The sequence below is a fragment of the Prenolepis imparis genome, unplaced genomic scaffold, assembly GCF_030444845.1.
Source record: "Prenolepis imparis isolate NDT839.2.m4 unplaced genomic scaffold, iyPreImpa1.0 SCAF_14, whole genome shotgun sequence".
Taxonomy (NCBI): domain Eukaryota; kingdom Metazoa; phylum Arthropoda; class Insecta; order Hymenoptera; family Formicidae; genus Prenolepis; species Prenolepis imparis.
Genome location: NW_028141172.1, coordinates 2,696,265 through 2,710,710, shown reverse-complemented (window position 1 = coordinate 2,710,710; position 14,446 = coordinate 2,696,265). Strand labels below are relative to the sequence as shown.

The following is a 14,446-nucleotide window of genomic DNA, read 5'->3' as shown; positions in this document are numbered from 1 at the left end:
ATTTTATATGTAGATTTTTATATCAATCATCTATTCTTAAATTATATTTGTTATTCACCAGACCGATATTTTTTATACGATAAGGGAATAGTGACGAATATTTATTTTTTTTGCATGCAGGACACAGGAAATTGAATTTCGCGGAATTATGTCGGGATTTCGAATCCTCTTTTCCCAGAAACGATGGATAGCAGATGGAAATATAGATACACGCTCTCGATACGCCATTCAATAATTGTTTTATTTTCCAAGTTCGATTTTCCGTTTCTCCCTCTCTCTCTCTCTCTCTCTCACTCTCACTCTCTCGCACCACGCGCTCTCGTTACAATAGAAAAGATATCATTTTTTTTGTACGTCGCTTTGGCTTCGGCGACCGCGGGAGTCGAGCGATTTAATCGTCGATAATACAATAATAACGCTCCTCTTGCAATTACTCGCAAAATTGATCAAACGTTTAAAACAAAATTCTATATAGAATGCATTATAATTTAATAACAAGAAGGCAGATAAAAGAGATATAGATAACAGATATATAGACTATTTTTTATCTTGTATGCCAGAGGATGATAAATAATATCTTTTTTTTTTAATGTTTATATCTCTAGATAATTATTGAATTATTTGAAATTTTTTTCCGAGACGTTTGATCAGTTTCGCGAGTCGCCATTATTACAATAACAAGTACGAAAAGGGAGGTTGAGAAACAACCGGGTGGGAACAATGTATTCTCAATTAATACACTCGATACTGGGGAGATTACTCCGATAATTGCGCTCGCTTTAAGTACATTTATTTATTGTCCGCTGTGTATACGATATATCTTGTCAAAAGGCTCTCTCTCTCTCTCTCTCTCTCTCTCTCTCTCTCTCTCTCTCTCTCTCTCTCATTCTCTCTCTTTCTCTCAGGGGACGTTAAACATCCTTCCACGGAGATAAATAAACAAATAAATAAAGACAAACGAATTATATAAGTGAAATTGATGCGAAAAATCACACTTACATATACATATATATATATATATATCTCGCGCAATCCAAAATTATATATTGGTGAGGTGCTCGACTAGAGTTAGTGGATCACTCGGTATATATCAGCTTGATTGATAAATGCACGTACATGTGTGTGTAGGTGTGTGTGTATGTGTGTGTGTGTATGCGTATAATTTATTACACAATAACAGTAACAATAACGACAACATGCGATCACGTGGTAACGATCAGTATATAATCTCGATACTTTTTTCTCTTCTTTCTCCCCTTTGATTTACAATATACAATGCAGCGAACGATATAACGATGATAATCGCGAGACGCTCAGCGTCCTCGTCATATTTTGTCGATTTTCAAATTTTAATTCAATTATTAATCTCTTTAATAAATAAATTAAAGTTTAAAAATCAACGGGGGTCGAAGGATATACATAATATTCCTTATCTTAATCTTTCCGCCTTCAACGATTCAATTAGGAAGGCCCTGCGTGTATGTGTATATATATATATATATATATATATATATATATATATATGTGTGTATATATGGGTCTACAATTGCGCCACTTGCTCGTTATTAGTTCTGCTGGTGGTGCTGGACGTTAGCGAGATCTCGGTGACTCCTATAGACGTCCTGACCGCCGCGGTTAGGGCGCTTTGCAGGGGCACGTTTTCGCTCGCCGATTCGCAGCCTGTGTCTGCAAAATGAAAATGTTATTAGCCATTAGTCGAGCGAGAGAAGAGAAGAGCGAAAGGTATTAAGCTAAGTGCGCACGGAACGCGACGCGACGCGATGTGACATTTTGGTCCCCCCGGGGGTGCTTTTTCCTCCGGGGATTTTCCTCTTCGTTTGTGAGCGTAACCAACTACGATAAAAATTAAAAAAAAATTGTTTTCTTTTATTTTACTCTTTCCCATCAACCCGAATTATCGATCGACGTTCCATTTCTCCGCGAAAAGGGCGAAAATCTCGTTAAAAAAAAATTGAGAATATTATAACAAAGTTTAAAAATTAATATTGTTCGATTTTATTACACAAATGTGTTTCTATCTATTGATTTTTCTCTCTCTTGATTTTTTTAATATTTATTTAATCTTCAAATGTTAAATTAATGATTCAAAATGAATTAATAATTAGATTTATTGATAAAAATTAATAATTGTTTTAGAGCACGTATATATAGAATTAATTTAATATATCGATGACTGAATTTCAAGTGTTTTTGTAACGTCTGATCTCTTAGATATTTAATCTTTAAACGTCAAATTAATAACAAATTAAATTAATAATTAGATAAATTATATATATAATATTATATAAAGATAAAATTAGTAATTGTTTCATGAGCACGTATATAGGGTAAATTTAATATATCGGTAACAGAATTTGAAGTCTTTTTGTACGTCTCTCTCTCTCTCTCTCTTTCTCCCTCATTTCCAGGCTGAAGAAAAGGACTTATTACGTAATCGCTGTCTCATAATATATACAAGAGCCGTGAGATGTAATGCTGGTGTATATAATATAGTCACGCGCGCGTGTCGCTCCATGAAATTTCCCAAATTTCCCTCGAATAATCCACCTATAAATTCGCACAAGCGGAGAGACAAAGGAGAGAGAGAGAGAGAGAAAGAGAGAGAGAGAGAGAGAGAGAGAGGCGGTATTAACTTAATAATTTAGCATCGCTTAGAGCGGAATCGTCCGAGCCCAACCATTAACGTGCACATTCGCTCGCTCGCTCACCCTGTAATCCCTTTCACGATTGGCGTAGCCGCTGCCGCGTAATAACCATTGATTGTTAATCACAAACCAACAATAGTCGGAGCAATAAAATAATTAAAGCGCGCGAATAACGTAGAGTCGCGATTGATATCGCGCGCGTCTTATCAAATAACATGAATGAGACTCTAAATAAAAAGGGAAAAATGCGCGAGCGAGGGGGATGACGGCGCGTTATAAATAAAACGTTTAATAAACGAAGAGCCTTTCCAAATCCGCGCCAGGATTGGCCCAGATTCCAGCCAGGAGCTGTGTATTACATCCAGCCGCCGTCACGTTATCGAATATCAAGCCGTCGCGTCTCTCTCTCCCGCGTATCGATTACTTTCTTTCGAGCGAAAGCCCCGAACGGATGACGAAGCGATTCGTCGTCGTCGTCGTCGGCTAGGATGTCATACGGATGTCGACGTTTTTCGGATGAATCGCGCGAATCGCGAAGCCGCAGGTCCCCTTTAACTTCTGTCAATGAACGGATACCCGAAGAGACTTTAAATGTCAAAACAAAATGTTAAAATGATTAGCTCTTTTTATATCTAATTTTTTTATAAAGATATTGTAATGTGTCGAAAAAAATACAGATGGTAAAATTATGCTTTGACAGAAGGTCTTGAAGAAGAAGAAATAATCATCTTCGTGTTTATTCCTCGAAGGAAAAAAAAGAGAAACGTGACGTGATTATTAAGTTCGCAGATCGAAAGTTTTATTTAAATTCGAATAAAAAATTCAGGCGAATTTTAATTATTATCGTTCCCGCAATCGTATGCGCTCTTTCTCTATTGAACATCTTCATAATTTCCCTCGCTATTTTCTCCCGACGAATATTTCAAGAAGAGATAAAAAAAATTGATATTTATAGATATTTTACGCTCTCTTTGGAAATATCACTTTGCGCGCCCATTTTCGTTCTATTAGATAAATAATTATCGCGCGCATTATTCACGCGCTATCGAACGACGAGACGATATATCGAATGTAGCGGAAAGATAACGAGATCGATCGTCATTGTGTGTCGGTCGTCGCGCGTTTTCCAGGAGATGGGAGAGACGAGAGAGAGAAAAAAAAAAAAGGAAACGCCTCTTTCTTTTCTTCAATATCGATTCGCGCGACGGGTTTAAATTCTTTCATCGTCCTATCAAAAAAAAACGAAACCAATAAATCCAGATAATGTTCCTGAAGAAGAAGACCCTCACACTTGGTCATAGACGAGGCGCCGGCGCTGCTGCCCTGCTTCTTGAAGGTGCTGCCCATGCAGACCTTGCCGCGTATATTCTTGTCCGGCTGGAAGACGATGATGTAGACCTTGGGCGAGTATAGGCAGACCAGGGTGACGGACGCGCTCAGGCTGATCGCCACGCAGAGGGTCGTGATCTGGGTCTCGTTGGCGTTTCCGGTGCCGAAGTAGATCGGCACGAAGGCGAGCCAGATGATGCACGTAGTGTACATGGTGAAGCCGATGAACTTGCTCTCGTTGAAGTTCTCCGGTATCCTGCGGGTCTTCACCGCGTACACCGTCGAGATGAGGATCAGCAGGGCGTTGTACAACTGGGAGAACAGGAAGCTCATGTCCTGGATGTTGCACTTGAGGATCACCTGGCGACGATCCGGGTACGAGTACCTGGTGCCCGGCGGCTCGATGATCATCCAGATCAGCGTGAGCACCACCTTCGTGGGAAAGCCATTTCTCTCTCTCTTCATCTATGTCTTTTTCTCGCGAGGCGGACGAGAAAAAATACATCGAAAGAGCGGGCGAGATAACGAAAATCGAGGGTATAAAGCGCCTATTTCGAACCGAATATCCTTTCATCCTGAGCACGCGAACATTATTTTCATTAAAAATTATGAAGAACCGAGGCAACTGTTCTCAAGCGCTGCAAAAGTGCAAATTTGCAGTGTCTCGACTTTTTTTTTTTTCTTTATGAAATCTTTATAAATATGTACTCTTTCGTGGATAATTAATTCGAAATAATTAATAACGAAATTGCCGTTTAATTATTATGAACTTTTATCGTATATCAATTGATTAATTGTGCTAATAATTGCATTTAATATTTCATTTTATTGAACATACTAATAGCTCCGCATTACGCAAATAAATAAACAAATAAACATATATATAATCTCATTAGGTCTTCATGAAATGTGTGTGGATGATTTAACTCGGAATAATTAATCGCCTTACAATTACACAAGCTCTCATTGCGTCATTCGTATTGATTAACAATCGCGTGTGTTTATTTCATTTTCTGCTACGCATTACGAAAAGCCCGTGTGTTTGCTTTAAATGAACAAATAAACACGAATAAAAGAAATAAACAATAATAATTAATAAATAAATAATAAATAAAAAGAAATTAATTGATAGCGAGAGAGAAGGATGACGATGACGAAGATACTTTTAAAAAACAAGCGCTTTATCAGTTCGAAATAGGAACTTTATCTCCATCAGGATCGGGATCCACTTACCTGAAAGGCGATAAGCGCGGCCGCGATGCAGACCTGGGAGGTCGGACTGATGTACCGGGGTCTGACGGCGGACCTCGAGGCTGAGTCGAAGATCCTGGCGATCCTGTTGGTCTTGGTGAGCAGGGCGCCGTAGACGGCGCTGAAGCTGACGCCGACGCCGAAACGCTGGAGGACGCAGGTCGCCGTGGTCGGGGTGGCGAGCAGCACGAAGGTGTTGAGGTAGCAAACCAGGACGCCCGCCAGCAGGATCGCGGTCAGCTCCCGTCCCGAGGCGCGGACCACCGGGGTGTCGCGATGTTGGAAGAGCAGACACGCCACCGCCAGAGTCGCCACGATCCCCAGGCCGGATATCACCGCGGGCGCGATGGCGAAGACGCTGCTCCACCTGACGATAACAAGATCAGCTTTTGATTTCCTCATCAATGATTGAGATCAGTATTTTCTTTCCAGAAATTATTATTCCTTTCCTTTTTTATTAAATTACACGTTTGAATGATTTTTTCGTATAATTGATATATATAGGTATATTTATAATTTTTTAAAATAATTTTAAGTAATTTTCTTTATTATTTTAAAAAAAGAATTTATTTTTAATTAAAAAATTTTTTTTTCAAAAATAATATAATAAATATAATTTATTTTCTAATAGAATTTAATTATATTAAATATATTATTCTATTAATTCTATTAAATATATTAAATATATTAAATATCTTAAATAAATCTATTATTTTGAAAAAATGTTTTCAAAATAATAGAAAATATAAGCAATAAATTATATTTATTATAATATTTTTAAAAAAATTATTTAATTAAAATGAATTCTTTATTTTCTAAGTATAATCTACTAATAATCTCTATACTATTCTGATTTAAATTTCTCACACTGCTAAATTTTTGCAGCCCTTGGATATTTTAGGATCGATATAGCGTCCTCCTGACAACATCAAGTTCAAGAAATTGTAAAGAAAAAAAAAAAAGAAGCGCGCGCACCTGATATGCTTGATCGGAAGCTGGTAGCAGCCCCGCTTGTCGGGGTGGGGCCAGAAGCCCGGGCCGCAGTCCACGCAGGTGTGCTCGTCGTAGACGTACTCGTACGCCTCGCACTGGTCGCACACCCAGCAACAAGTGTCACCCTGTTGCTTCTTTATCATACCTGGCTCGCAGGGCAGCGAACACGCGGAGATCGGTATGTCCTTCGTCCCCCGCGCCCACACCATCTCCTCCGTGCGAATGTACTCCAGGGAATTGTACCATTTGCCCACCACCTGTCGGCAGCCACCACCAGATTTGTCATCCCCTGTATTGCGATCCCCTGCGCTTCCGCTATATACGCAAATTTTCTGGCCGCGACACTTGGCAGCTGACCAAATCCTCCGTCGAATTTTGTTTCAATCGCGAGAGAGAAAGAGAGAAAATTTAATTTCCTTGTGGTTAATTTCAATTATACGGGAAAAGTTTATTTCAATAGAATAATAGAATAAATATACACTTGGCAAATATATAATTGTATAATGTAGATATAATTTACATAATAGAATAAATACATTTTATATTTCCTCGCGTTTACATATTTTACATAAAAATTATATAAAAAATTTTTAAAGTTTTTTTTAATGAATATTCTATATATATACATATATAAAATGTGCAATTTAAAAATTTGATTTAAATAATTAATTGTTATAATTATAATAGTGAAGAAAATAATAAAGTATATATGTATAATTAGATTATATTATTTAAGTTATTTAAAAAATTTGCAATCGCTTTTTATTAAACTTTTTTAAACGTCGTTTGACTTTATCGTTTTTCTTACTTTTAAACTCAAATTATTGCCTCATTACATCTGATTCTCTCTCTCACTCTCTCACTCTAAACACCGTCATATTTTTCTTGTCCTAGAGCTCGAGGATCTAATTTCGCATCGGTTTTCCCCCGGTGGAAAGCGTTTTCTCGGCGTTTTCAGGGCTCTCGAAAGTACAGTCACGGTGCAACTTTAATTACTCGTTAAAAAGGCAGAGCCACCCCTTTGCGCATTCGCCTCATTCGATTCCGCGTCGCATCATCGATCGTGCCGACTTTACACGCGTATTACCAAAAACAGATATGTGAAAACCGATATATATGTATATATACATTCAAAATATCTTTTGAAAAAAAAATATATATATGGATATTTTTTGAAATTTACTTTAAAAATAGCAAAAACTAAATAATCTAGGTCAATAGAAGATAAATCGAATTTATTTACATCGATATTTAAAGCTCTCGAAATTATATTATTTCCATTATTATTATTGCGAGAAATCGATACAGTATTTCCGATATAATACTGATTTCAAACTCTAAAACTTTGAATTATCTTCTTGAGTGGCTTCTCGAATTAAAGAGTTCCCCAGCGTACAAAAATATAAAGTATAAATTTTTGCCTCCGTTATGTTTTATACTCGAAATGAGATTCGAACTGTCGAAATTAATGTTTCAAGCCCGAGGGATCCGAATAATTTGAGCTTGGAACAGTTAAAATTGTTCGACCGCCGGAAAATTCCATCTCATCCGCGAAAGAGGATGGATGTGGAAATGAGGAAGTTTGTAGAAGCCGAGGAAGAGAGCGGCTTCTACCTCTCGCAGTTCCAATTCAACTTGTCGCTCACGACGGGGAGAGACAGTTTGTTCAATTATGCATCGGCGAATGAGATAAGGGACGTGTCGCCAGTGATTACGGCGACTCCGAGTGCCTTACCTGATACTGATAGCCGTTCGTGCCATTGTTGTTCGTCCCTTTGCGAAAATTGAGGATCTCGTATCGCGCCAGACCGTCCCCGTGTTCGTCGAACTTCACTTCGCTTCCGGCAATGTCTGCAAAAGCATAATGATGATCGTTAAGGATGTGATCAAGTTCAATATAATGGATTAAAAAGGCTCTAATATATTTTATTAAATATTTAATGAATATATTTAATACGAAATTCAGGTATGAAAAGAGCTAGTAAAAACCAGGCACAGTTTGTTATTACAAAATAACACCTGGCTCTTATCAGCCAGATCTTAGGTAGAGATCTTTTATAGAGAGTTCGAAATTGTCTCGTCCAGGTTTGAGTCTATTTTCATTCCCGAAAGGATAAAGATTTAAGATATTTTCTCAAAATCAATTATATCCATCCGACGCTGTATTCCTTCCAACATTTCCTTACTTGGCATTCTTTTATCCCGTCATCCTTCCGGCATTTCTTTAAACATTCTCAACGGAGGACGATAAGAAGCACCGGGGGTGGAAAAGAGCGGCGGATGCACAAAGGAGGCGAACAAACGGCGCGTCGCGTCCGATTATTCCCCGAGTCCGCGTTTCATGCGGCGCCATTTCATCGGAAACTCACCTTTAAAGGACACGTTCAGCAGATAATGCCTATAGAACGCGCCGCGGTCGTAGTTGGTCATCGACGGGCAGAGGCCCTCGTCGTGATCGTGGCAGAGGTCGCGACGCAGATTGTGAAGAGCCAGGGCGAATGCGTAAACCGCGTCCACGACGAACTGCACCTTGGATTCCTGCTCGTAGCCGCTCTCCTTGTCGAGTCTCAGCTTGCGCGAGCACACGGCAACGCTCTGATTCGCACCGGAATTCGCGATCCTCCATCCCACCCCCTGCTGACTCAGACGCTCCAGGATCGCGGTGTTTCTCTGCAGGGTGCAGTCGAACACCTCCTCCCAGTATTCGCCGAACCACGGATTTCGCCGATTGTTGTCAGGGGTGAGTTTAGCCATGTAGTCGTCGAAGCCGGGGATTTTCTTCGACTGCAGCTCGACAGTGATGGCACCCTCGGCCTCCTCTTCCAGGCCCTCGATCAACTTGCTCTGTCGACCCCAGCCGTCGCTGGCCAACCACTGCAGAGGTAGTTTATCATCGTTTAGGAGAGAACATGGTATTACACAGGATGATTTACAACGAGTATAAAAACCTGGACAGCTAGTTCGGGAGGTCATATATGAATTTATAGGTCCTATTTCACAATTAGAACTACAAGAGATCAGAGTTTTATTAATAATTAGTAGATTTAATATCTAGTTACAATTAACAATTACTAATAAGCTGTGGAAATTTTTTACACTTGTTGTAAATCATTCTGTATATAGTCCCATCTTGTCTTTTGATTAAAAATTTCAACAAATGTGCGAAAAAAATATAAATATTATAATGCGATGGAACTAAATAAATACAAATTTATAAATAAAAGTTCTCGCTTTTGAGGAAGGGAAGTTTCGTTAGTTATTAAGGTGGTTTCTCCAGAGATGGGGATAGAAGCTTTCCTCTCTGACCTGAAACGGCTGGCTGAGGTTCAATCGTTTCGCGGCTTCGAGGATGCCGCGGGCGTCCTCCGCCCGGGTGAACAGGACGATCGCGCGGGCGTTCGGCTTCTTGCTCAAACGTTGGATGATGTCGTCGAACACCTTGTCATCCGCAGCGCTGGGCACCTTGAGAGCCGCCGCGATGCAGACGTTCCGCTCCGTCGCCTCGCGGGTGAACACCTCGATGCCGTACTCGCCGTAGCTGCCCTCCGAGTAAACGGTGGAGACGTACGACCAGTTGGCGCTCTTCACCACGTCCACCAGCGCGATCGACTGGAAGGTGTCCGGCGGGACCGTTCTCGCGAAGTAATCGAACCTGAGGAATCAGCAAACGCGGAGAACGGATTGGATTATTATTCGCTTCATTGTTTGATAAATATAATCGTGGATTTTCGCGAAGCTATTACAAAATTATTTTTATTATTAAGAAACATTTATATTATTTTATATACCTACATATATTTTTTTCATTATACATTATATTCAAATATAATTTATATATTTATATATATATTATATATATAAATATATAAATTATATATATTATATATATAAATATATAAATTATATATATTATATTTACATAAATATTTAAATTATATATATTATTTATATATATATATTTTTTTAAATAATTTATCCTACATGTTATACACAATTATATACATATATTATATATTACATATGTAATATTATATATTTTTGTATTATATATTATATATTTTTGTATTATATATTATATATTTTTAAAAAAGGGTAGTAATTTTTTTCACGAATTATTGATCAAATAATAATTTACTTTGCTTAATCTTGAATCATTAATAATTAATCCTGCAGATTAACATTTTATCAAGAGATTACTTATTGTTAGTCTAAGAAATTAATGGTTAATTAATCCAAAGAATTAATTACGAAAATTCATAAGCTCTTAAATATTGTCCGAGATTCTGCTGTCGCACGCTTAAACTGTCGTATCTTCAAATATGTGCTTGTTAAAGTCATTTAGAACGACTGTTTAAACAAGAGTCGGAAGTCTTCTAACGACAATCATACATGACGTCGGCAAACAATGTGACAAATAGATAGAAATGTTTGATAGAAATGTCAGAAGTTCACATTAATTACAGTCAACGTCTTGAACTCGACGAATCGACGATTGTTAGAGCCAATAATTGAAGAGTTTATTTTCAGAGTCGGTTTCTCTCGAATTCGTGTTTTACAAGAACATAGAGATTTAATTATTTAATATAAGTATTTTATCGGCCTCGTAAAAAATGTTATCTTTTCATTTTTAATAATTTAATTTTGATCAATCTACGCATTTTTCTGAAAGAATTAGAATTTATTCAGAAATTATGAATTCTAAAGATATGTTCTTTAAACACGAAATTGTAAAATAGAAATTAAAAAAGTACGCGTTTGAATAATGCGATTCACATCCGAATATGAATTTATATATAATTAATTATGTTTCCTCACACAATTGAAATCTGAAAATAATTTATGACTGTTGGTGCAAAAATTGTTTCATCCTTTCTCCATTTGTTTTATCATTTTTTAATGTTTATTAATTTTATATTTAATTCAATTTAATTTAATTTTATTATGTTTTTACTCTTCTTTATTAAATTCTGTTTTATATAAAATTACTAATTTGAATTTTCAAGAAAAATTTTCAACTAGAGAAAAGAGAAAAAATGTATTTCTCGACGAGCAAATTATGTGTATTTCTACTAATTTTATTTTTTATTTTGCTCGACAGGCACGAATTAATTTTTTAATCAATTTTTTAAAATCAATTTACGAAAATATACAACTATAAAAATATATATAACTGGAGCTTCGAATTTCAAGAGAAAAAGGTGTACCTGGTCTTGTCGCTGAGCGCTTTGGCGGTGGAAGCCGGCGATATTTGTGGGATGTGAAAGAGCCTGAGGAGATTCGCCACCTGGAGCGACACCGAGCTGTAGGAGCCGCCGATCACCCCGAAGATGGGTCCCGCGCTGGCCGTCTTCTTCACCCTGGGCGTCGACCTGTCCCCGCACTCGAGCACGCTGATGTCGATGTTGGACAGGGACGCCCTGACGAAGTGCAGGCTCTGATTGAGCGCGTACGTGTCGCGGCCGCACGTGTCGAGGATGTGCACCCCCAGGGTGATCCCCGGCAGCATCTCCTCTTCCTGGTTGATCCTATCGACGGCGAACAGCATCGCCTCGAGACGTTGCACCCCTCGATGGTAGATGTTGGGTCCGCACGCGGTTCCGCCGCCCTTCTCGTGCACCGGAAACAGTCCGCCCAGGACGATGTCGCCCGGTATCAGCACCGCCTCGCTGTGCATGCTCGATTGCACCAACGACACCGACGATAACCGCTGCAGCGACAAAGTCAGGAGCAGCAACGGCCAAGGCACGCGCTCGCGCATCTTAAGCTCGCCAACTGTGGTCTGCTGCTGCCTGTGTGTCACGCTGCCCTTGACAGTCCTAGCTTGGAATCTAGGATCTTCGATCCACCTCGCCCGTGTTACATCTGTCAAGGTGAGTCTCTTATCTCGCGCGAGCACCTATTTCCAGATGAAACAGCTCTCGAGCCTACGCACGTCTTCGACCGAGTGCTCTCTCATATTTCGCATCAATCTTGAACGATCGAATCTCTCTTAATTCCTTACTAACGAGTCGAATCCTTCAGGCACCGGTTTATTGGCCCAATTACGGTGCAATTGAGATCCTATAAATTTATTTCTCGAGAGGAGACAGATGTGCTCTGAGTATACTTACCGTATTCCCCGCAGACGGAATCTTCCTCGACGATCCTCCATTAACGCATCGTTGATTCGCGTCGCGGAAAGAAGCCAGATCCTCGCCATCGATTCCGGGTATACGATGAGCACCGACCGCGAACTTGTGCTTTTTGACCTTTTCTCGGGCGACACGCACTTTTCCGCATCCCTTCCGAATAGTTCCGATAGAAGTCCCGGGAGAATCGACGTCGATTCCCTCTTCTACGAGTCTCACTTTCGCTTCCTCTCTGCGCGAAGAGATTCCTCAAGTTGTATATATATAATATATTGTTTCTCGGATTCTTGCCAAGTTTTTGTTCCCTCGTTTTTCACTTCGTCGAACGCCAGCTAGACAAGAGCCCGCGGTACACAAAATCCTCTCCGAGATCCTCTTTGAGAGAACTTTAAGCTTTGCATCCGATGCGATTATCCTCGGACTGTTCCGATAAACGGTTCCGGAATCGAATATCGGAAGACTCGGGTTCCGGAACAATCATTCGGCGTCGTCGGGGCCATCGAACTAGGAGTATACTCCTCTTGATTCCTTTGAATTTCCGATTCTTCTTCTTCTCAGTCTTTCTCCACAATCTATTTCTTTCGTTTTTTTATCGAAACTCTTTTTTTTTTCTATGAAATAAAATCCCTTTTAAAATGAACAACTCTTTTCTTCTTCTTTTTATATATATATATATATATATATATATTTTGTTTCTATAAGATGTATGCGATTTCTTTTGTAAATGTTCCCTATCGAGAGTATCGGCCTTTCAGCTTCGTACCTTCTTTCAAGCAGGTAAATTTCCGACTCGTTAAACGGATTTAATTTCACCGAGATGGGGTTTAACGAGCTCGGTGATGGTAGTGGTAATCGTGGTCCGGCTTTAGAATCGAGACTGCGGTCTTGTTTTGAATTTCAAAGTGACGACGACAACGATTCGACGATGAGGTGCGACGAGCCGCTTCGCTGCTCTGCTCGATCTTCTTCATTATTCTTCGCGCACGTGCTGGACTCCTCGGCATCAGGGGTGTCGTAGGACGTAGGATTCGCGCGAGGAAATATCCCGCGAGGATCCTGCAAAATTCGACTCGGTAGACTAGATCTCTAGGAACTACTCGTACTCGCTAGTTACAATATATTCCAGAACTAGTCTCGCGTAGGCAAAGTTATCGGGTACGTCGATCACGACGGGGGGTAGCGCAAACTTTCCGGATTATATAGGAGTTGGAGACCTCCCTCTTTCTCTCTCTCTCTCTCTCTCGTCTAGGGAAATGATCGACGATGTCGATGGAGGTGACTTCCGTGCGAGCGGGAGAACATATCGGCTCTCTCTCTCTCTCTCTCTCTCTCTCTCTCTCTCTCTCTCTCTCTCTCTCTCTCTCTCCTCCACGTATCCGCTTTTCGGACTAATAATTTCGCCGACAACTTCCGGCCTGTGATTGCTCAGGAAACTGCTAATGCGCGCACGCCCTACATGCATCCCGATGCAATCGGCGAGGGATGAGGAGGGAGAGGAAAGGGGTGCATCGAGAGTGTATCGACGAGAGCAAAGGACGAGGGGGATGAGGGTTGGGAGACCTAGAAGGGTGGGTGGATCGGACAAGGGCAAGGGCGCGGATATTCCTCTATCTTTATATATGAATACATTCTAATATATCGCGAAAATGTGTATATAGGTATATACATATCGAGATTGCTTCGTATATAATCTCGTAATCACGAAAATTCCCTCTTCCCTCCTTCCTCCTCTCTCTTTTGGGGATGTAGCCGCGCGGAAGTAGTTCAGATGCGACGACACGTAATATGTAAACACATACATACACACGCGTACGTAATATCGCGCGAATCCTATCGAGAGATCGCCACGATAATCCTACAACGGATTCGATCTGACAACGAAACTCTGGTGGACCAAGAGAGATGGGAAAGGCGAGGAGGGGGAGGAAACCGCCGAGGAAGATCTCTCTCTCTCTCTCCCTTCGCGTTTCACCCTCTCTCTCTAGGGTGTAACCGCTTGCAAATACGAGAGAAAGAGAGAGAGAGAGAGAGAGAGAGAGAGCGATTAAGTAAACACACATGTAATATACGCGGAGCGTT

General features: G+C 40.0%; 1 protein-coding gene across 3 annotated transcripts; it reads right to left on the bottom strand.

Moving 5' to 3' along the window:
* Positions 1 to 33: 33 nt before the first annotated feature.
* Positions 34 to 14,440, bottom strand: Mglur (metabotropic Glutamate Receptor). Of its 3 annotated transcripts, none has more exons than XM_083054437.1 (9): positions 12,350 to 14,440; positions 11,444 to 12,208; positions 9,546 to 9,891; positions 8,609 to 9,113; positions 7,975 to 8,090; positions 6,222 to 6,496; positions 5,229 to 5,613; positions 3,956 to 4,427; positions 34 to 1,686 (listed from the first exon to the last, which is right to left on the bottom strand). In XM_083054437.1, the coding sequence occupies exons 2-9, from the start codon at positions 11,995 to 11,997 to the stop codon at positions 1,541 to 1,543; spliced, it is 2,799 nt and encodes a 932-aa protein (XP_082910563.1). In that variant the 5' UTR covers positions 11,998 to 12,208; positions 12,350 to 14,440; the 3' UTR covers positions 34 to 1,540. The 3 variants fall into 3 exon arrangements, with proteins under 3 accessions (XP_082910563.1, XP_082910562.1, XP_082910564.1); XM_083054436.1 differs by having other exon boundaries at positions 11,444 to 13,423; positions 13,482 to 14,440; XM_083054438.1 differs by lacking the exon at positions 3,956 to 4,427 and having other exon boundaries at positions 11,444 to 14,440.
* Positions 14,441 to 14,446: the final 6 nt, after the last annotated feature.

Coding starts and splice junctions, on each gene's coding strand:
- Mglur (XM_083054437.1), bottom strand. CDS start 11,997: ATGCGCGAGCGCGTGCCTTGGCCGTTGCTGCTCCTGACTTTGTCGCTG. Junction 9,114..9,545: donor ACCTCAGCCAGCCGTTTCAG/GTCAGAGAGGAA, acceptor CTACCTCTGCAG/TGGTTGGCCAGCGACGGCTG. Junction 8,091..8,608: donor GCTGAACGTGTCCTTTAAAG/GTGAGTTTCCGA, acceptor ATGCTTTTGCAG/ACATTGCCGGAAGCGAAGTG.